The following is a 24,645-nucleotide window of genomic DNA, read 5'->3' as shown; positions in this document are numbered from 1 at the left end:
ATCTGCTCACATTTATCATTAGATTGCGTGTTTGCAACTTTTTCAACGATAGTTGTACAAAAATGTTTGTGTAAGTGCCGTTACTCTAGATTTCAGTTCACGCACAGACCGCCAGATGCTGTGCCTAATTTATGATGAGGTGTACACTTCGTCATAAATCAGGCCCAGCATCCGGCAGCTAACCTGGTTATTATAGCCTGTCGTACACCACCAGGCTATGATAAACCTGGCCCATCATCTGTGCATCGTACATACATCATCAGAGATCTGCACCAAACACTGGAAGTGCCCCTTGCTTATATGCCTGCTACAGGTGCAGCTAAATCATTAGCAGCCTACTTAAAATACCTGAGTTGGACCAGGAATTAGGTAACCTACCCTATTCTTCCACACCTTTTTCCAGCTTTTCCAAGAAGTCAACCCTGGACAGTCTGAGAACGCCAGGGAAAAAAATCTTTGTGGGGTGAAAATAAATAATAAAAACCACCATGTTTTTGTGTTTACGGTGTTCACTGTGCACTAAAAATTACATGACAGCCTTACTCTGCGTGTCAGTACAATTACAGCTTTGGATTATGTTTTATTACTTGAAAAAGAAAAAAAAACTTCTGGCAGCCATAATGTTTTTATTTTTTCATCTAATGGGCTGTGTGAGAGCTCATTTTTGGCAGCATGATGAAAAACAGCAAATTAGCAGGTTTTTTTTCCTTCGATGTTCACTGAACACAATAAATAACGTTATATTGTTATTGTTCAGATATTTTTGGTCGCAGTTATACCTGTTCTGTTTAATTTTTTTATAGTGTATTTATTTTATATGTAAAATTGGTAAAGGAGATGATAAATTTTTAAATTATTTTGTGGATTTTTTTTTTGGTAAAAAATGTTTTCTTTTTTACTGTATGTTTCAGTCACCTTAGGAGACGTGAATGTGAGACCTTCTGATCACTTGTCCTATAAACTGCAACAGAATACTATTGCAGTCTATGGGATTTTCACAGGCCATTCATGGCAGGCTACCACAGCTCTCTCTGACAGCACTGGGAGCTTTCATAAGGCTCCAGGCCGTTCATGGCAACTCATCAGAGCCCCCTCTGTCTGTCTAACCCCACATACAGTACAGACCAAAAATTTGGACACACCTTCTCATTCAAAGAGTTTTCTTTATTTTCATGACTATGAAAATTGTAGATTCACACTGAAGGCATCAAAACTATGAATTAACACATGTGGAATTATATACATAACAAACATGTGTAAAACAACTGAAAATATGTCATATTTTAGGTTCTTCAAAGTAGCCACCTTTTGCTTTGATTACTGCTTTGCACACTCTTGGCATTCTCTTGATGAGCTTCAAGAGGTAGTCCCCTGAAATGGTTTTCACTTCACAGGTGTGCCCTGTCAGGTTTAATAAGTGGGATTTCTTGCCTTATAAATGGGGTTGGGACCATCAGTGGCGTTGAGGAGAAGTCAGGTGGATACACAGCTGATAGTCCTACTGAATAGACTGTTAGAATTTGTATTATGGCAAGAAAAAAGCAGCTAAGTAAAGAAAAACGAGTGGCCATCATTACTTTAAGAAATGAAGGTCAGTCAGTCAGCCGAAAAATTGGGAAAACTTTGAAAGTAAGGGCTATTTGACCATGAAGGAGAGTGATGGTGTGCTGCGCCAGATGACCTGGCCTCCACAGTCACCGGACCTGAACCCAATCGAGATGGTTTGGGGTGAGCTGGACCGCAGAGTGAAGGCAAAAGGGCCAACAAGTGCTAAGCATCTCTGGGAACTCCTTCAAGACTGTTGGAAGACCATTTCAGGGGACTACCTCTTGAAGCTCATCAAGAGAATGCCAAGAGTGTGCAAAGCAGTAATCAAAGCAAAAGGTGGCTGCTTTGAAGAACCTAGAATATTACATATTTTCAGTTGTTTCACACTTGTTTGTTATGTATATAATTCCACATGTGTTAATTCATAGTTTTGATGCCTTCATAGTCATGAAAATAAAGAAAACTCATTGAATGAGAAGGTGTGTCCAAACTTTTGGTCTGTACTGTATGCCGCATTCACTAATGACCTCAGCACTTCTTGCATGAAAAAACTATTGCACATGCCTACGTGAAATGGCATTAAAGGTACACTTCTGTGATTTTTTTTTTGTCAGTATTCATAGTATACAATAAAAAAAAAAATATGGCCAGTTTTCTGTTTTATTTTGGCAGTACTATGCCATTGAAAATTAAATACAAATGATTGGTCTTCTGTAGAAGTCAGCGCTGAAAGAAAAAAACTCCTATATCGATAGGTACCCCATTGTTAGTTTACTGCTTCTGTGAGGAAATTATGTTATCTATTAGTAAAATAGTAGATTAGTAGACTTGAGATAACAGTATGACAGCTCTATTTTTCTCTTGATAGGCCTAGATAAAGACGACCCCAAAAGAGCACTGCGCTCAGTGTAATGTGTGATGCTTATCCCCTTCTCTCTCTAGTTGCTGTAAATGCTCTGAGAAAGTCAAGTGAGACTGTTTTGCTGTGCTAAAAGTCCAAACAAAAGAAGAAGTTAAACCGACAGGGCAGGAAGTAGAATGCATGGATCAGCTTCAAAACATTATGTCCAAAAACATCCACCTGTTTTTTTTTTTATAAAAATGAATAGAATCTTCACATATACGTTGTTAATACGTGAAAATGTGATGGTAGTGTCCCTTTAAGCAGAACTGAAGTTGACATGTCAGCATTTGTTGAGCATCTGTCAGTGAATGAAGATGACTTTCTACATGATGCATTCATTCATCTCACAGGAATACATTATTACAAGAGCTTTCCGTTATTTGTACCAGATGATCATTCATGTATAAGACTTTCTCCTATGTATCATCCAAAATCTTCATTTTAAGTATGATCAACTTTGACTTAGCAATTTCAACACTCGTTTTTACAGTAGACGATTCGACCTTTGGCATTGCTAACATTGTTTTCTAGACATTGGTCTACTCTGTGATCTTTCCTGGTCATGGTTTAACATGTCAATATATTACTGTTTGTTATATTTGCCATGGTTTTAATCAGTACTCTTCCTGACTTAGGATATTCTCACAATTATGCTTTACATGAACAGATGTGTAGCCTAAACACTGCACCATATACATATTTATATCTGAGGCCTTTAAGTGTATACATCAAGAAGCTTCACATAACTTTATATTTCTCGTAACTTAAAAATCCTCTTAAAAACAATCTTTAATAATGTAAGGATTGATAAAAATCCAAATAAAAAGTAATAATTTCCATTTCTTAAAATGTTTAAAAGCTATTTTGAGTGGGTTTCTGCTTGGCACCGTTCTGCGGAAGATGATGTTTTACAGATGTGCACCACTGTCTTGCTCTTTCATGACCGGATGCTGCAGGAGAAACAATTGACATGAGTTGTTAATTTTATGGCTGCAGCTGAAAATAAAAGTACTCTTAATTTCCAGAGGGATTGGAAACATGAAATATTTGCTTCAAAGAGTCAATTTAGTCTCTGTGTTGACAGATTCTAGTAGCACTTGTTGGGCTGAAGCAAATGTAAAAAAAAACAAAAAAAAAAAAAACAAAAAAAAAAAAAACAATATAATCAAAAACTTTAAATTTTAGTCTAAGATATATAACTGTTATGTTTTGCGTTACAATGTTAGATTAGGCTGTACCTGTTTGGGTGGACTCTTTTAGCTATCATAGTTGAATTTATGGTTTAAATGAGATGGGTTTCTTAGTTTTAACAAATTATCAAGGTCTAAATAGTGTGTCTATCTTGTAACACATTTTTGCTACTTGAACCTGATTCACGTACTACTGTTGGGCAATGCATTAATGCAGTCTTATATAGTTACTTCTTCACTCAGGTGTTTGCTTTGACTCTGCACCTGCTCCCACTTTGGGGGGCCAATTGCTGGATTAAAGTCATCCCGAAGGAAACCTGTCTCTTAGATGGTGTATTGAACTATGCTGCAACTTCTTTATTTATACCCTGAGACATTCAATATATCACCTTGTTCTTTGGGACTTATTTGCCGTTGTTTAAAATGGTGAATCGCTATACGTGCAGTATGGGTGATGTCATATTACAACTCCATTCTCTACAAACTCTCCAACCCTGCATATCCACTGGCCATTGACACCTCACATATTACAGTGTTGTCAACCACTAGGGATCAACACATGGGACATGAGAAACTTAGAGGCAAGTACGCAGATGAGACAGGAATAAGTACGTGAATTCCAGGCAGGTCTCGTGATCATATTGGTGAGTGGCCATATCTCTACCTCCCTTCCTAACTGGCTATCTTTTATCAGTCTTTTTGATACTTTTTATTATACTTTATTCCACTGCGCTGTTACTGAGGACTGTGTTTTATTATTATACACTCACCTAAAGAATTATTAGGAACACCTGTTCTATTTCTCATTAATGCAATTATCTAGTCAACCAATCACATGGCAGTTGCTTCAATGCATTTAGGGGGGTGGTCCTGGTCAAGACAATCTCCTGAACTCCAAACTGAATGTCCGAATGGGAAAGAAAGGTGATTTAAGCAATTTTGAGCGTGGCATGGTTGTTGGTGCCAGACGGGCCGGTCTGAGTATTTCACAATCTGCTCAGTTACTGGGATTTTCATGCACAACCATTTCTAGGGTTTACAAAGAATGGTATGAAAAGGGAAAAACATCCAGTATGCGGCAGTCCTGTGGGAAAAAATGCCTTGTGGATGCTAGAGGTCAGAGGAGAATGGGCCGACTGATTCAAGCTGATAGAAGAGCAACGTTGACTGAAATAACCACTCGTTACAACCGAGGTATGCAGCAAAGCATTTGTGAAGCCACAACACGCACAACCTTGAGGCGGATGGGCTACAACAGCAGAAGACCCCACCGGGTACCACTCATCTCCACTACAAATAGGAAAAAGAGGCTCCAATTTGCACGAGCTCACCAAAATTGGACTGTTGAAGACTGGAAAAATGTTGCCTGGTCTGATGAGTCTCGATTTCTGTTGAGACATTCAAATGGTAGAGTCCGAATTTGGCGTAAACAGAATGAGAACATGTATCCATCCTCTGATGGCTACTTCCAGCAGGATAATGCTCCATGTCACAAAGCTCGAATCATTTCAAATTGGTTTCTTGAACATGACAATGAGTTCACTGTATTAAAAAGGCCCCCACAGTCACCAGATCTCAACCCAATAGAGCATCTTTGGGATGTGGTGGAACAGGAGCTTCGTGCCCTGGATGTGCATCCCTCAAATCTCCATCAAATGCAAGATGCTATCCTATCAATATGGGCCAACATTTCTAAAGAAAGCACCTTGTTGAATCAATGCCACTTAGAATTAAGGCAGTTCTGAAGGCAAAAGGGGGTCCAACACCGTATTAGTATGGTGTTCCTAATAATTCTTTAGAAAAATTGACCCATTATTTGAGGGTTTTTTTTCTTTAAACTCTTCCCCTTATTATGATCTTTTTTGTCTTTTTTTGTATCGGATATTGTTCTCTTATCAATATTAGGTTTTTGAAGGACATCCATACTAAATTCTTTTGTTACTCTGATTTGAGATTAAGCATTCAGCCTATTCCTCATTCATTATCTTGTACCACTTAACTGTTGACAAGGTCAATCACACTGGAGGTTGGGCGACAAGGGGAAATAAACTATATTGGGAAAAAGGCCAGAAGTCAAAACAGGATACAGGCAAACATTTCTAGAGTCAAGTCAAGTGTCAGAGCTACAATTAGAAACAACACAGTCAGTGCGCTACAAGAAGTCAAAAGAAGAAATACAAAAGAACTTAGGTCTTCAACAGGAACCCGTAAAAATAATATATCAGAAGAAGTAGGCTCCTGCATAAATTAATTTATATGCTTATGTTTATGCACTTATTTTGTGGATTTTTCCTAAAGAGAACTCCTACCTGATGCATATTTTTTATTCTTCAGTGATTTATTTGTTTATTATAAATGGTATTACCATTTGTTGTAACAAAAAAAACATATTTCGAATTTAAAGTCTATAGTTCTGTTTTTGAAATTTGATACGGCTATTAGTAAATTGTGCCATCTGCTAAGCTAAAATACTGTACTTTATTCTTTCATACACTGAGCCCTGGTTCTCATTTTGTCAGCCGCTGCAGTAATACCACACTCCATGCTCTGTAACCACTTACCAAGACCCACGATTGACTAGAGCCATTTTCCAATATTGTGTTGCCAAGCTATGTGTAGTCTTTTGCCAGCTTTATGAATTTGTGGTTAGAATTTCACTGCTGGCGCTTCTTGGAAATTCTATTTCCATAATATTCAGACATTGAATGAATGATCATTTCCTGAAAGAAAGGGAATGTTCCTGATTCAGTGGAAATACACCTTTTTTTTTTACTTGTTTTGATCATCTTACGATAGTAAATGAATATCAACTGTTCTGTTATTTACACTGTAGGTTGACTCAAAGACTTCCTAATATATCTCAGATAAGCATTGAAACGCAAGCTTTAATATGTGGAACAAATATACTAAAGTAATTCTTTGAGCAAAATAGAAGTGATGGAAATGCACCTTTATGTTTAGGAGGCGACAAGCATTCTTTACAGTAAGATCTGTGAATCTCTGGAATAGCCTGCCAGTGGTCACAGCAAATACTGTAGATGGCTTCCAAAAAGGTTTAGATGACTTTTTAATTCAAAATAACATAGTAACATAGTACATAAGGCCGAAAAAAGACATTTGTCCATCCATTTCGGCCTGTTATCCTGCAAGTTGATAAAGAGGAAGGCAAAAAAAAAAAAAAACCCTGTGAGGTAGAAGCCAATTTTGCCCACTTTAGGGGAATAAAAAATTCCTTCCCGATTCCAATCAGGCAACATTGAGACTTATTACAATGTATAGAAAGAAGATAGACATTGATCCAGGGATTTGTTCTGATTGCCACATCTGGAGTTCGGAAGGATTTGTTTTCCCTCATAGGGTTTTTTTGTTAGTTTTTTTTGTCTTCCCCTGGATCAATATAGCAGGATTACAGGTTGCATTTCATGGATTTTTGTCTTTTACCAACCTTAACAACTACAGTACAGACCAAAAGTTTGGACACACTTTCTCATTCAAAGGATTTTCTTTATTTTCTTGACTATGAAGGCATCAAAACTATGAATTAACACATGTGGAATTATATACATAACAAACAAGTGTGAAACAACTGAAAATATGTCATATTCTAGGTTCTTCAAAGTAGCCACCTTTTGCTTTGATTACTGCTTTGCACACTTTTGGCATTCTCTTGATGAGCTTCAAGAGGTAGTCCCCTGAAATGGTCTTCCAACAGTCTTGAAGGAGTTCCCAGAGATGCTTAGCACTTGTTGGCCCTTTTGCCTTCACTCTGCGGTCCAGCTCACCCCAAACCATCTCGATTGGGTTCAGGTCCGGTGACTGTGGAGGCCAGGTCATCTGGTGCAGCACCCCATCACTCTCCTTCATGGTCAAATAGCCCTTACTTTCAAAGTTTTCCCAATTTTTCGGCTGACTGACTGACCTTCATTTCTTAAAGTAATGATGGCCACTTGTTTTTCTTTACTTAGCTGCTTTTTTCTTTCCATAATACAAATTCTAACAGTCTATTCAGTAGGACTATCAGCTATGTATCCACCTGACTTCTCCTCAACGCAACTGATGGTCCCAACCCCATTTATAAGGCAAGAAATCCCACTTATTAAACCTGACAGGGCACACCTGTGAAGTGAAAACCATTTCAGGGGACTACCTCTTGAAGCTCATCAAGAGAATGCCAAGAGTGTGCAAAGCAGTAATCAAAGCAAAAGGTGGCTACTTTGAAGAATCTAGAATATGACATATTTTCAGTTGTTTTACACTTGTTTGTTATGTTTATAATTCCACATGTGTTAATTCATAATTTTGATGCCTTCAGTGTGAATCTACAATTTTCATAGTCATGAAAATAAAGAAAACTCTTTGAATGAGAAGGTGTGTCCAAACTTTTGGTCTGTACTGTATGTAGCTATGTAACTGTTGTAAGCTTCTTGTAGAAAATGTGTACTACTTTAGCTACTGTAATTAAATATATTTCATTTAACATCCAGTGTTCTAATTTCTTGCCACTGTCAGGAAGCAAATTGGAGAACCTCAAACATGTGGTTCAAGAAACCCTATATAAAAATCACACTACCAAACATCATGTGGGGAATTTATCACACCCTGCAAGCCAGAATTCTTTCTTTAAAATGTTGCAAAATAGGCTTTCTTCGCATTTTTAAACCACTGATTCCAGTTTTGAAAAGTGGGAATGGCTAGGTGCGTTAATGAGGTTAACTCCAGATTTATCACTGGGACTTTTTTAAAAAGTTGCAAAAAAAGTACTAAAGTCACTCCAGTAGGGGGGTAGCATAGAAAAACGACAGTAGCATTTCTAGACAAAAGTGTTTAAAGGGGTTATCCAAGATTCTGATATTGATGGCTAGAGATAAGCAAAGTTCTCTAAAATTTGATTCGGCTGCTTTGCCGAATTTTACTGAAAGAATTTGCTTTTGTGAAAAAGTGCATTTCTTTGTAAATAGTGGGTGCAAAGACAAGGAACAGTGATTGCGCCACCTCCCATCTGTAACGCTTTGGTGTGAGAGGGAAACACCACACTGAGCATAAGAGGGAAGGGGAGAACAGGGAATCAGGCCTGAGAAGTAGGGAAGGAAGATGTACACCTCCTAGTGAAAACCCTAGCCAAAATCCTGACTGACTACCAGTATGAACAGACCCCAAAGGTAGGTGTGTTCATTCGCAGGAATACCTAGAATCCTATCTAGCCCTATAGGACCATGGTACTAATGGCAGGGACGAGACTACCTGTTCCTCCAAAAGGAAGGACGAACAGGAGTCTCCTTCAGGCCTAATACAAACAATAGGGAAATGCAACACACAGAACCCAAACAAAATACAAAAAGGGAAAGGAAAGACTTAACTACAAAGGGGTTATGGAAGCACCAGGAACTCTGCCAAGATCCACACACCAGCAATCCACAACTGAAACTGAAGCTATAAACTGCACAGCATTGTGGGAGAAGCAAAACTAAATAAGTAAGGTTAAATGACCACATTAGCAACACCTGTGGCCATTACCAGAAAAAACACAGATGCCTATTGATTCACAAGGAAAACCTGTCAGATCAAACCATGTGTTGCCAGTCTCACAGATCTCCTGTCGCGGTAATGTCTGTGACATTACCCCCCTTCTAAGGGTGACCTCCGGGCACCCAGGATCGACCTTATCTGGGTTAGACCTGTGAAAAGCTTTCACCAAACGACTGGCATTCCCATCAGATTCCGGTACTCACATCCTTTCCTCTGGTCCATAACCCTTCCAGTGAACAAGATACTGAAGAGATCTACAGAGAACTCGAGAGTCAATTATCTTGGCGATCTAAAATTCCAAACTACCGCCCACCATGACAGAAGCGGGTAGCAAGGAAGATGGCTCCAAAGGTTCAACATACAGTATCTCCAACAAAGATTTATGAAACACATTATGAATTTTCAGGGCCTGAGGAAGTTCAAGATGAAAAGCTACAGGATTAATAATGGCAGTGATCTTATATGGACCAATAAACCTTGGACCCAACTTTCAAGAAGGTACCTTCAACTTAATGTTTCTTGTGGACAGCCACACAGAATCACCCACTCTTAGGTCCGGACCATTCATACGTTTCCTGTCATCCACACGTTTATACTTGTTGTCCATATTCATCAAGTTATTTAGAATTTTCTGCCATATAGATGATGACGAAAAACATCCCTCCTCAGGGACACCAGAAGTATCAGAACCAGAAAATGTGCCAAACTGCTGGTGAAACCCATATGCCCCTAAAAACGGTGACTTACCCGTGGACTCCTGTCTACGATTGTTTATGGCAAACTCTGCCAAAGACAAAAACAAAGACCACTCCTCCTGGTTCTTAGAGACAAACATCTCAAGTAAGTCTCCAGACTTTGATTAGTGCGTTCCGTCTGTCCGTTCGACTGAGGATGAAAAGCCAAAGAAAAGGACAGTTGTACCCCCAGTCGAGTACAGAACGCCTCCTAGAATCTGGAAACAAACTGAGTCCTACGACCCGAGACCACGTCAGAGGGAATGCCTTGGAGTTTCACAATGTTGTCAACAAACACTTGTACAAGTGTTTTAGCATTAGGTAGGCCTGGCACTTTATAGTGCACCATTTTACTAAAGCTATCAACTACCACCAGAATAACTGTCTTTCCTGAAGAATTAGGTAGATCAGTGATAAAATCCATGGATATGTGAGTCCATGGTCTGGACAAGATGGACAACGGAATTAGAGATCCGGAAGGCCGAGTACATGTCACCTTAGCACATGCACAAGTACTACAGGCTGACACATAGTCTTCAACACACTTATGTAAACCTGGCCACCAGAATTTTCGAGGGTGAGGTCGGCATTGGATCTACTCCCAGGGTGTCCCGTAAGAACCGTACAGTGATGTTCCTCAAACACCTTGTGACGGAATTCCGATAGCACAAACAGTTTCCCAGAGGGACAAGAATCTGGTGCATCTCCCTGGGCTTCTAACACCTTCACCTCTAGGTCAGGGTAAAGAGCGGATATAACCACCCCTTCCGATAGTATAGGACTCAGATTTTCAAAATCACCACCTCCAGGAAAACTACGTGACAAGGCATCTGCCTTGATGTTCTTAACCCCAGGACGATAGGTGACAATGAAATTGAATCTGGTGAAAAACAAAGACCATCTGGCTTGTCTCGGGTTCAGTCGTTTAGCCGACTCCAGGTAAGCCAGGTTTTTGTGATCTGTGAACACCGTGATTGGATGAATTGCCCCTTCCAACCAATGACGCTATTCCTTAAAAGTCAACTTAATGGCCAGTAACTTATTGTTACCCACATCATAATTTCTCTCTGCGGAAGAAAGTTTTTTTAGAGAAAAAGGCATATGGACACCATTTACCAGGTGACGGGCCCTGCGATAAAATGCTCCTACCCCCACCTCGGACGCGTCCACTTCCACAATGAAAGGTGGTGATACATCCGGCTGCACCAATATAGGGGCAGAAGAGAAGCATTCCTTAATTGCGGAAAATGCTCGCAACGCCGAATCAGACCACACTGAGACATCTGTCCCTTTCTTAGTCATGTCAGTTAAGGGTTTTGCTATTGTCGAATAATTCTGAATACATTTTCGGTAATAGTTGGTGAACCCCAAAAACCGCATAAGTGTCTTCAGATTTTTGGGTCGATCCCAGTCCAATACAGCACAAACTTTCTCTGGATCCATTCGAAAACCTGAAGACGACAGCAAGTAGCCCAAAAACTGCACCTCGTGTACAGCAAAAACACACTTCTCTAATTTTGCGTACAATTTATTGTCTTTTTGGATCTGTAACACCTGTCTAACGTGATCCTGATGTGTCTCCACTTCTGGAAAATAAATTAGAATGTCATCCAAATACACGACTACAAACCTCCCCACAAAGTGATAAAAAATGTCATTCACAAAATGCTGGAAAACCGCACGAGCATTGGTGAACCCGAAAGGCATGACCAGGTTCTCAAACTGCCTGTCACGGATGGTGTACAGGAAACAAGACAATGCAATATAATAAATGACTCACTGGATCCACAACTAAGGAACAAAAGGGAGAGCCCTGCATGGACCTGGCAGACTCTCCCTGACTGCTCAGCCTATGCGAACACCCCAAAGGTGAATGGTCGCATATCCACGTGCCTCGACTATCTAACACCTGAAGACCCTACAATAGTGAGGGGACACGACCACCGGCTCCCTACACAGACACAGAGGGAGTCAGGGTCACCTGGATCCAGCAGACAGAAAATCACAAATACATATACAGCACTTATCTTGCAGACGACTGGGAACTGGGAACAGGGAACTAGGAACAGCAGGCATGCACACACACTCCAGGAAGTTGTATAAGACGCACACTACTGCATTATGGGGAGGAATTTAAAGGGAAGCAATCAGTCCAACTGCATGACAGCTGAGATAGGCTAACGAGATGAGGAACTGAAACCAAAACAAAGAAAACTCAAGGAGGAGGTTCTGAACGGTTTCTGTCAGAGCTTCTCAGCTGTCTGGTTGTGACAGTACCCCTCCCTCTACGAGTGGACTCCGGACACTCAGAGCCCACCTTCTCAGGATGGGACCTATGGAAAGCCCTGATGAGACGAGTGGCCTTAATGTCCGTCGCTGGGATCCACATCCTCTCCTCAGGACCATAACCTTCCCAATGAACGAGGTACTGGAGAGAACCGCGGACAAGACGAGAATCCACAATCCTAGAGACCTGAAATTCAAGATTCCCATCAACCATAATCGGAGGAGGAGGCAAAGGCGAGGGTACAATGGGTTGAACATAAGGTTTCAATAAGGACTTATGAAAAACATTATGGATCTTCCAAGTCTGAGGAAGATCAAGACGGTAGGCAACAGGATTGATGACAGACAGGATCTTGTAAGGCCCAAAAAACCTAGGACCCAACTTCCAGGAGGGAACCTTCAATTTGATATTCTTGGTAGACAACCACACCAGATCACCAACATTCAGGTCCGGACCAGGCACACGTCTCTTATCTGCCACACGCTTATATCTCTCACTCATGCTCTTTAGATTATCCTGAATCTTTTGCCAAATAGATGACAAAGACGAGGAGAATCTGTCCTCATCAGGTAAACCAGAAGACCCCTCTCCCGAGAAAGTCCCAAACTGCGGATGAAACCCATATGAACCAAAAAATGGTGACTTATCAGAGGACTCCTAACGAGGGTTATTTAAAGCAAACTCAGCAAGGGACAAAAAAGAACACCAATCCTCCTGATTCTCCGCCACAAAACAGCGCAGATATGTCTCCAGATTCTGATTGACGCGCTCTGTCTGGCCATTCGACTGCGGGTGGAAAGCAGAAGAGAATGACAACCGAACCCCCAAGCGAGAACAGAAAGCCTTCCAGAATCTGGAAACAAACTGCGTGCCCCTATCAGAGACTATGTCTGAAGGAATACCATGCAATTTGACAATATGGTCAATAAATGCCTGCGCCAGCGTCTTAGCATTGGGCAAACCAGGAAAAGGGATGAAATGCACCATTTTGCTAAAACGGTCCACCACCACCAGAATCACAGTCTTCCCCGAGGAACGAGGCAGGTCTGTTATGAAGTCCATGGACAGATGTGTCCAAGGACGGGAAGGAATGGGTAAGGGAAGGAGAGGACCTGATGGCCGTGAATGAGGGACTTTGGCACGAGCGCAAGTCTCGCAGGCTGCCACAAAACCCTCAACCGACTTACGAAGCGCAGGCCACCAGAATCTCCGAGCGATGAGATCCAGTGTGGCTCTTGCCCCCGGGTGCCCAGCAAGGACCGTATCGTGGTGTTCCTTAAAAATCTTGTGTCTCAAAGCGAGAGGCACAAACAACCTCCCAGGAGGACAAAGATCAGGAGCCTCTGACTGGGCTGCCTGCACCTCTGCCTCCAATTCAGGAAAAAGAGCAGAGACCACCACACCTTCAGCCAAAATGGGACCCGGGTCTTCAAAATTCCCACCTACCGGAAAACAACGTGACAGGGCATCTGCCTTCACATTCTTAACCCCAGGGCGGAACGTGACAACAAAATTAAACCTTGAAAAGAACAATGACCATCTGGCCTGTCTCGGGTTCAGACGCTTGGCTGACTCCAAGTAGGCCAGATTTTTATGGTCCGTAAACACGGTAATAGGGTGTCTGGCTCCCTCTAGCCAATGGCGCCATTCCTCAAAAGCCAACTTGATGGCCAACAATTCCCTATCTCCCACATCATAATTTCTCTCTGCGGAGGAGAGTTTCTTCGAGAAAAAGGCACACGGTTGCCATTTGGCAGGAGAGGAACCCTGAGACAAGACCGCACCCACCCCTACCTCAGAAGCATCAACCTCAACTATGAAGGGTAAAGAAATATCAGGTTGTACCAGGATGGGAGCGGAAGCAAAACTCTCCTTGATATTAGAAAAGGCCTTACGCGCCTCTACCAACCAGGAAGAAAAATCTACCCCCTTTTTGGTCATATCAGTGAGTGGTTTAACAACAGAGGAATAATTCAAAATAAACTTCCTGTAATAATTGGCAAAGCCCAAAAAACGCATCAGCGCCTTCTGATTCTCAGGAAGCTCCCACTCAAGCACAGCGCGGACCTTCTCGGGGTCCATGCGAAAACCAGAAGCGGAGAGAAGAAACCCCAGAAATTGAATTTCTGGAACCGCAAACACACATTTTTCCAGTTTCGCGTATAATTTATTCTCCCGCAAGATGAGCAAGACCTGACGTAAGTGTTCCTTATGAGTTTTGAAATCAGGAGAAAAAATCAAAATGTCATCCAAATACACTAATACAAATTTTCCCATTAAATGATAAAAAAAATGCTGTTCACGAAATGCTGAAAAACGGCTGGGGCATTCATCAAACCAAAAGGCATAACCAAATTCTCAAAATGGCCCTCAGGGGTATTGAAGGCCGTCTTCCATTCGTCTCCTTCTCTGACCCTGACCAGGTTGTATGCCCCTCTTAGATCTAATTTGGAAAAGACTTTAGCCCCAACAACCTGGTTAAACAGGTCCGGGATCAGAGGAAGCGGATAAGGGTCACGAATAGTGATACTGTTCAGCTCCCTGAAATCCAGACAAGGTCTCAAAGAACCATCTTTTTTCTTAACAAAGAAAAAACCAGCGGCAACAGGTGACTTCGAGGGTCGTATGTGTCCTTTTCTCAGACTCTCAGAGATATAAGCATGCATAGTGACCCTCTCAGGTTGGGAAAGATTGTATAAACGAGATTTAGGCAGCTTGGCACCTGGGATGAGATTAATAGGGCAATCGTACGCCCTGTGCGGGGGCAAATCCTGAACTCCACTCTCAGAGAAGACATCCGAAAATTCAGAGAGGAAAGGTGGTACAGTCTTAGTAGAAACCTCTGAAACAGATGTCGTGAGGCAATTCTCTCTGCAAAAGTCAACCATTTATTTGCCTCGCTTGCCAATCAATGGTGGGGTTATGTTTAGTGAGCCAGGGTAGCCCCAACACTAGAGGAGTAGGCAAACCGCTAAGGACGAAACATGACACATCCTCAACATGAGCATCACTCACAATTAAACGGATATTGTGAACTATGCCCTTTAATGATTTCTGAGACAGTGGAGCGGAATCAATAGCAAAAACAGGAATATCCTTTCCCAAAGTGCATACCTGGAAACCATGAGTTATTGCAAATTGATTATCAATGAGATTGACAGCCGCTCCACTATCCACAAAAATCTCACAAAAAATGCTCTTGCTCTCTAGCGCCACCCTAGCAGGCAGGACAAAACGGGAACTACAAGCAAAGGGAAAACTTTCAATTTCCGCCTCAACCCTGCCAATAGTAACAGACGGAACATTTTTAAAAGATTTTTTCCTTTTTGTTTCTTTATTACTCCCAGAAAACTGCCTGTATCTCCTAGAGGGACAAACATTTGCCAAATGATTTATACCTCCACAACAAAAACAAACCCTCCCATGTGAGCTGAATCTTCTATTGTCAGAGGCAATCAACCCCAGCTGCATGGGCTCCTGCTCAGAAGGGGCTGACAGCGACTGAGACCCCTGCGCACAGAATGAGACCGCTGCACTGTCCCGGGACTGAGTATGACAGGAAGGAGAGATCTCTCCTCTCTCTCTAAGACGCCTGTCAATATGAACGGCCTGAGACATAGCAGAGTGCAAGGAAATAGGCCTCTCATGAAAGGAAAATGCATCTTTCAATCCCTCTGAAAGACCATGGCAAAATTGACTTCGGAGTGCAGCATCATTCCAACCAGTATCAGCTGCCCATCTCCGAAATTCTGAGCAGTATATCTCTGCGGATTGTTTACCCTGGCATAACAGACGTAGTCTAGACTCAGCCAGAGCAATACTATCCGGATCATCATATATCTGACCCAGGGCTAAAAAGAATTCGTCCACTGAACGGAGGGGCCGTGCCCCCTCCGGCAGCGAAAAGGCCCAGGACTGAGCGTTACCCCTGAGCAGCGATATAATGATCCCCACCCTCCGTTCCTCATCACCAGAGGAATTGGGAAGAAGGCGAAAATGGAGCTTGCAAGCCTCTCTAAAACGCACAAAATACTCACTACCCCCGGAGAACGTATCCGGGAGCGAGATCTTAGGCTCAGAACAAACTCCATGAACGCAAGCTGAACCGGTCACTTGAAACTGAGAAAAAGTCTTACGGAGATCAGCTACCTCAAATGAAAGACCCTGGAAGCGTTCAGCCAAAAGTGAAACCGGATCCATGCTTGAGACGGTTTTGGCGGCTTATAATGTCACGGATGGTGTACAGGAAACAAGACAATGCAATATAATAAATGACTCACTGGATCCACAACTAAGGAACAAAAGGGAGAGCCCTGCATGGACCTGGCAGACTCTCCCTGACTGCTCAGCCTATGCGAACACCCCAAAGGTGAATGGTCGCATATCCACGTGCCTCGACTATCTAACACCTGAAGACCCTACAATAGTGAGGGGACACGACCACCGGCTCCCTACACAGACACGGAGGGAGTCAGGGTCACCTGGATCCAGCAGACAGAAAATCACAAATACATATACAGCACTTATCTTGCAGACGACTGGGAACTGGGAACAGGGAACTAGGAACAGCAGGCATGCACACACACTCCAGGAAGTTGTATAAGCCGCACACTACTGCATTATGGGGAGGAATTTAAAGGGAAGCAATCAGTCCAACTGCATGACAGCTGAGATAGGCTAACGAGATGAGGAACTGAAACCAAAACAAAGATAACTCAAGGAGGAGGTTCTGAACGGTTTCTGTCAGAGCTTCTCAGCTGTCTGGTTGTGACACTGCCCCTCAGGAGTATTAAAAGCAGTCTTCCATTCATCCCCTTCCTTGATCCTAACCAGATTATATGCTCCCCTTAAATCCAACTTGGAGAACACCTTGGCACCAATAATCTGGTTAAACAAATCGGGAATTAAAGGAAGAGGGTAAGGATCACGGACAGTAATCCGATTGAGTACACAGAAATCCAGACATGGCCGAAGACCTCCGTCCTTTTTTTTTTTTTAACAAAAAAGAACCCTGATGCCACTGGAGACTTGGAAGGTCCTATGTGTCCTTTAGCCAAACTCTCCCTAATATACTTTCTCATGGCCAGTCTTTCAAGTTCAGAAAGGTTATACAACCTAGATTTTGGCAATTTAGCTCCGGGAATAAGATTCATAAGACAATCATATTGCCGATGCGGAGGTAAATCCTGGCATCCACTCGGCAAAATCAGATATAAAAGACGGTAATTTCTTAGTAGTTAAAACAGAAAAAGATGTATTCAGACAATTGTCAATGGAATAATCACCCGAAACCAGAATCTGTCTAACTTGCCAATCGATGGTTGGATTGTGCCTGCTTAACCACAGTAAACCCAGAACCACCGGAGCAGGGAGACCCTTCAACACAAAACACGAGATAAGTTCTTGATGAAAGTCACCCACTCTCAATCTGATATCATACACCACTTGAGATAAACACTTCTGAGCTAGAGGTGCAGAATCCATAGCAAAAACGGAAATGTTTTTTTTCTAATGGACAAGGTGACAACCCATGCGTACTGACTAACTGAGCATCGATCAGGTTCACCCCGGCCCCGCTGTTGATAAACACCTCAATCCCTACAGTTTTTTTTACTCCTGCGCCACCTCAGCAGCCAGGAGAAATCAGGTACTACCGGTAAAAGACAATTGCACATTTTCTGACTCTCCTCTCACCCCTCCAAGATTCAGATGGGAATGAAATGTCCCTCTTTTTTCTTTTTGCCGTTAAATGCATGGACATACTCTGATAAAATGTCCCTTTTGTCCGCAGAAAAAACACACTCCCTTCCTATTACCAGTATGCTTAAAAGCAGATCCAGGAGTAGCTCCCCCTGATTGCATGGTTTCTTCCCCAGACATAAACCCAGGAGTAGCTTCACCCAAAGTATCAGAGGAGGATGATACATCATGTGATAGTACGTCCTGAGAGTGGGGGCCCCTAGAGCTCTCTCTCAGGCATCTAACCATGCGTATAGCCAGAGACATAGCAGCCTCCAGAGACACTGGGGTTTCATGAAAGGCCAAAGCGTCCTTCAGCCTCTCTGATAACCCTTGACAAAACTGGCTACAGAGGGCAGGATCGTTTCACTCCGTATCCGTGGCCCACCTCCTAAACTCAGAGCAATAAATCTCAGCGGAACGATCACCCTGACGAAGGCTGCTCAGCTTGGTTTCAGCTAGAGAGGTCCGATCCGGATCATCATAGATAAGACCCAAAGCTTCGATAAATTCATCTACCAACCGGAGAGACTGCAATTCGGTCGGCAGAGAAAAAGCCCATGACTGCTCATCCCCCTTAAGCAAGGAATTAACCACACTGACTCACTGTTTCTCTTCCCCAGAAGAGTGTGGACGTAGCCTAAAATATAGTTTGCATGCCTCTCTAAACAAAATGAAATTATCACGTCCCCCAGAGAATCTGTCCGGGTGGGCAACTTTAGGTTCAAAACAGGCCTGGTAACCACTACCACCACTAGGACCAGCAGCCTGTGGTCTCTGCATTTGAGAGACTGTCATGCGGAGGTCAGCTACCTCCAAATACAGCCCTTGCAGCTGACCTGCCAGTGCAGCAGTAGGATCCAGGGCTGCACACAAACAAACAAAAAATGATGGTTTTGCTGGTTTATAATGGCACGCTTTGGTGTGGGAGGGAAACACCACACCGAGCATAAGAGGGAAGGGGGGGGGGGGGGGGACAGGGAATCAGGCCTAAGAACTAGGGAAGGAAGTTGGACACCTCCTAGTGGAAACCCTAGCCAAAATCCTGACTGACTACCAGTATGAACAGAACCCAAAGATAGGTGTGTTCATACGCAGGAATACCTAGAGTCCTATCTAGCCCTATAGGACCCTGGTACTAATGGCAGGGACGAGACTACCTGTTCCTCCAAAAGGAAGGATGAACAGGAGTCTCCTTCAGGCCTAATACAAACAATAGGGAAATGCAACACACAGAACTAAAAAAAAAAAATCAAAAAAGAGAAAGGAAAGACTTAACTACAAAGGGGCTATGGAAGCACCAGAAACTCCGTCGAGATCCACACACCAGCAATCCACAACTGAAACTGAAGCTATAAACCGCACAGCATTGTGGGAGAAGTAACACTAAATAAGTAACGTTAAATTATCACATTAGCAACACCTGAGGCAAGGGGTATGGCCATTACCAGAAACAATACAGAACCCCTCAGATGCTGCATTCATTACTGATCGCAGCATCTGAGATCCATGTTAAAGCATTTTACTGTTTGCAAATAAAAAAAAGAATTTAATCATACTTACCTCATCCATTTGGTCACAAAGAGGCTGCCGCAGCCATCTTGCTTTCATATCCAGCACGAAATCCCACACGCCATTACGTCGGCCAGTATATCATAAGTCACCGCGGACGAGAATTCGTGCACTATCTTCAGTCAAGATAGCTGTGGTGGCCTCTTCGTGCTCAAATGGATAAGGTAAGTATGATTTTTTTTTTTCAATTCATTACCATGAAGCACAAGGAAATTCAGCTTCGCTGCAAATCGAATTTTTCATGAAATTCGTATTGAAGTCCACTTCGCTCAACACTATTGATAACCTATTTTCAGGACAGGTCATCATTATCTGATTTGATGCCTAGGTTTTACTGCTTAGGTTTGCGATCCTTTTTGTCCCATTTAGGAATCTGTAGCTTTTCCTTTCAGCTGTTCTCTGTCAGCCACTCCCAGCTACTATATATTCTCCGTTTCTGCTTCCCTTGTTGCCAGATATACAGGTGAAACTCAAAAAATTTGAATATCGTGCAAAGTTCATTTATTTCAGTAATGCAACTTAAAAGGTGAAACTAACATATGAGATACTCATTGCATGCAAAGCAAGATACTTCAAGCCTTTATTTGTTATAATTTGGATGATTATGGCTTACAGCTTATGAAACCCCAAAGTCACAATTTTGAGGTACCCTTTGCTCAGGGGGTATGGATTAATTAGCTGACTAGAGATTGACACCTTGAGCCTAGAATATTAAACCTTTTCACAAAATTCTAATTTTAAGCTGTGCAATTCCTTTTCATTTGCATTACTGAAATAAATGGACTTGCACAATATAATTTTTTTTCGAGTTTCACCTGTAGATCATCTTTCCTGATCTTCTATTCTGACTTCAGGTGGACATCTGTTGCTGTGGGGCTGTTGGAACTGGAGCTGTTGGATCTCCGATGTTGTTCTTGTCTCCTTTCGGGGATTGTTGGTGGTGTTTGTGTTGTTTGTCCTTTCGACTGTTGTTACCCTAGGTGTCAGTGGTGAGGACTAGTGCTCCCACCTCCCTACTCACTGCCTAGGGCTTATTTCAGGGTAAGCCAGGGACAAGGCACGTGATCGGCGTACGGATTAGCAGCCCATCTAGGGACGTCAGGGCAGCCATGTGCCAGGTGAGCTGGGGGTCACCACTCCTCCCTCTCCCTAGTGGAAGGGTACTCCTCTTCCCTCCCCTCTGCGCCGCACGTCTGTTACCTGCCATCTCAGATGTGATAGCACTGCAGCCTCTTCCTAAGCCAGCGACGTCATGTTCACCAGTCACATGGCCTAGCCGCAGCTCAGTCCTATTCAAGTGAATGGGCCTAATCTGCAATACCAAGCACTGCCACTATACAATGTATTCTGCTATGCTTGGTAAGCTGTGAAGAGATGACAGTAGTCACCGGAGCGCCAGGGCCTATTCAATCAGCTGATCATTGGTGTGTGTGGTGTGTGCAATAAGTCGGATCCCCACTGATCAGATATTGATGGCCTATCCTTAGGATAGGTCTTCAATATCAAAATCTGAAAATCTGATTTAACAAACAACGTGCAACATTTCTTATGCCAATGCAGACTTAAGCAAAACTGACCTCACATATTACCCTCATGATAAATCACCCACATGTGTCAGTGTAATACTATAATATTTTATATGATCTTACAAAAATATGGATCTAACATTTTCATAAAATATTCCATCTCACTGAGAAGTCTACCTTAATATTAATGTATTATTAATGTAGCAATCTATTAGTATTCTTGTTTCACAATCTATTATCAACATGAAGTAGTATAACAGTATTATATCTATTGTCAAAACATGTATATATATATATATATATATATATATATATAATAGGTCTATTATAAATGTAAATATCTATCAACAAAACAGTGAAGTCTATTGCATGGGAAATGTATGGACAATGGCAGCTTCCCTGGACAAAATGGCATTTATCAGTACAAAATTATACATAACATACAGTACATTTTCTAGACTAGTCCTTTCTAAGGCTACTTTCACACTAGCGTTTTTTGCGGATCCGTCATGGATCTGCAAAAACGCTTCCGTTACAATAATACAACTGCATGCATGACGGATTCGATTGTATTATGTCTTCTATAGCCATTACGGATCCGACTTAAACACCATTGAAATTCAATGGAGGACGTATCCGTTTTCTATTGTGTCAGAGAAAACGGATCTGTCCCCATTGAGTTACATTGTGTGCCAGGACGGATCCGTTTGGCTCCACAGGCAGCGTTTTGGTGTCTGCCTCCAGAGCGGAATGATGACTGAACGGAGGCAAACGGATCCTTTTCTATTTAGAATGCATTAGGGCAAAACTGATCCGTTTTGGACCACTTGTGAGAGCCCTGAACGGATCTCACAAACGGAAAGCCAAAACGCGAGTGTGAAAGTAGATTTAGTAGGTTTTTTTTTGTTAACTATTGTTGTAGAGTTTTCCATGAAGAGCATACAGTTATACATTCATGTAAGATCACCTCTATATTGTCTTCTTTCAAAGCTAACAAGCCTATTTCAAGCCTTTTATTGTAAGAGACTTCCATTTCATTTTATTGGTTGCTTTAGTTGCTCGCTTTTAAACCCCCTCCATCTGACCCAAGTTTTTATGAGCTCAAAGCTGTGCCTCTTGTTTAAGATGTGGCCTTATAGGTGATCTATATTGAGACAATGAAAAACTTCTCTTACATTTAATTTTACTCAGCTACCATTGACTTGAAAGGGAGCTGATCTGCCGTACTCTGGCATAGCTAGTGCACAGTGTATGGGGCTTTCTGATTCCAGCTCCAAACACTGTATAGTGTATGGAGACACCCACCGATCTGATGTTGATGACCAAAAGGGGCATGTTCAGCAGAAAGGGGTATTTTTTAGCTCAATATTCATAGAAAACAATTTTTTGTTTCTATTGTCTGTTTTTCTTTTGTATTTTTGGCAATACTATGCTATTAAAATTAAAATACAAAATCTTGTCCCTCTGTAGTAGTCAGCACAGAGAGATAAAACTCCTATATAGATAAGCAATCCTTTGCCAGTTTACTGCCACTGTGAGTGGAAGATGTTAGAATGATAGTAGATTAGTAGAATTAGGATAACTGTACAATAGCTCTATTATTCTCTCGATAACTCTAGATAAAGATGCCAGAGCCTTGCACTTATCCATGTAATGTGTGATGCTTTAACTGCAAGACTAAGCAAGACTGACTACCATGCTGAAAATCCAAACAAAGAGGAAGTTAAAGAGCCAGAATAGGAAATAGAATACAGGGAGTGACTTCAGAAAGTTATATCCAGAAAACCATTGACCCATTTTTTGTAAAAAAAATTAAATAAAATCGAATTACATAGAATATTCCTATGTTTGCTGTTAATGTGTGTAATATATGTTGGCTGTTAATATATGTTTTGATGGCAGTGTGTGTCTCTTTAAGGTATATTTTAAATCATTTACACACAATTTTTACTGATTCAACAAATTACCCTGGCTGCTTGTGTTGATTCGTAGTTCAAAATGCTTTGTTGTTTTTTTCCCTTCTATTATAGACATGGCCTGTCTGTTGATGACATCTACCAAATCTGGCTTGACCCTCCAGGGATGCCACAGGTACATTTTAGATTCTTTTTTTCTCAGAAACTGCTGATAAAACAAAACATCATTCATATAATAAAAGTTATAGAGGTATTGCACTTAATTATTCACATGTCTAACCCCTAATTTATTCCAGCCAGCACTAATCTGTAATTGTCTTTGATTAATTTATATCAAATTCCGATCAATATGTATATTATGTATATTATAAAAAAAAATTCTAAAAAATGAAAGTAAATGTCTGGCTGTTTGGGTACCACAGGCCACCCAAGGAAAACTTGATGAATTTCTCCAAAATATCACTGGCAAGCACATAGCATACAATAATTTAGTTCACATGAAGTTGCTTGCAGATCTCTTTCTGGATATACTGTATTTGGCCATAGTGTGCCATTCCGCTCTATAAATCCTGGAAATGAATGTCCAGTTGTACTGCTTGTCTACTGTTTATATTACTCCATTCTACTGCTTGTTAGATCAGCTTTATTAGGGTAGAGATGAGATCTGTGGCCACAGTTGTCTACAGTGCCTACAGGGAGTCTGTGGTAGTCTGAAACACACCTCCTGTCTCATCATTGGTTCAGGCTGCTGCCCTCTACCTCCTCACTGCAGATGTATAGACACGCTTACTAGTAAGTCAGTGCATAGAGAGATGACAGCAAGGGAAAAATTATAAAATAGAGATTAGGTATTTTTTTTGTTATTTAGGAGGAGCTTGGAGAGTTGCTTTAAAAGTATACCAGAATTGTACATTTATTCAGTTATATTAGACCAGCAATTTAGGTGTTGTTGAAAACACATCAACCCATTAATGACCACTTATTTGGGGCTAACATATACAGTCAGGTCCATAAATATTGGGACATCGACACAATTCTAACATTTTTGGCTCTATACACCACCACAATGGATTTGAAATGAAACAAACAAGATTTGCTTTAATTGCAGACTGTCGGCTTTAATTTGAGGGTATTTACATCCAAATCAGGTGAACGGTGTAGGAATTACAACAGTTTGCATATGTGCTTCCCACTTGTTAAGGGACCAAAAGTAATGGGACAGAATAATAATCATAAATCAAACTTTCACTTTTTAATACTTGGTTGCAAATCCTTTGCAGTCAAATACAGCCTGATGTCTGGAACGCATAGACATCACCCTGAGTTTCATCCCTGGTGATGCTCTGCCAGGCCTCTACTGCAACTGTCTTCAGTTCCTGCTTGTTCTTGGGGCATTTTCCCTTTAGTTTTGTCTTCAGCAAGTGAAATGCATGCTCAATCGGATTCAGGTCAGGTGATTGACTTGGCCATTGCATAACATTCCACTTCTTTCCCTTAAAAAACTCTTTGGTTGCTTTTGCAGTATGCTTTGGGTCATTGTCCATCTGCACTGTGAAGCGCCGTCCAATGAGTTCTGAAGCATTTGGCTGAATATGAGCAGATAATATTGCCCGAAACACTTCAGAATTCATCCTGCTGCTTTTGTCAGCAGTCACATCATCAATAAATACAAGAGAACCAGTTCCATTGGCAACCATACATGC

The 24,645-nt window shown here is 41.7% G+C and overlaps 1 protein-coding gene across 2 annotated transcripts in view; it reads left to right on the top strand.

The window, feature by feature from the left end:
- Positions 1–24,645, top strand: part of LOC120989100 (aminopeptidase O (putative)) — a 559,812-nt gene that overhangs the window by 354,630 nt on the left and 180,537 nt on the right. For both annotated transcript variants that reach the window (XM_040416998.1, XM_040416997.1), the window contains exon 12: positions 23,057–23,117. In XM_040416998.1, coding sequence (XP_040272932.1) covers positions 23,057–23,117 — 61 coding nt within the window. The remainder of the gene's footprint in view (positions 1–23,056; positions 23,118–24,645) is intronic.

This window comes from Bufo bufo, chromosome 2 (genome assembly GCF_905171765.1).
Source record: "Bufo bufo chromosome 2, aBufBuf1.1, whole genome shotgun sequence".
NCBI classification, from domain to species: Eukaryota; Metazoa; Chordata; class Amphibia; order Anura; family Bufonidae; genus Bufo; species Bufo bufo.
The sequence above is the reverse complement of the archived record's forward strand: the minus strand, read 5'-3'. Positions and strand labels throughout refer to the sequence as shown.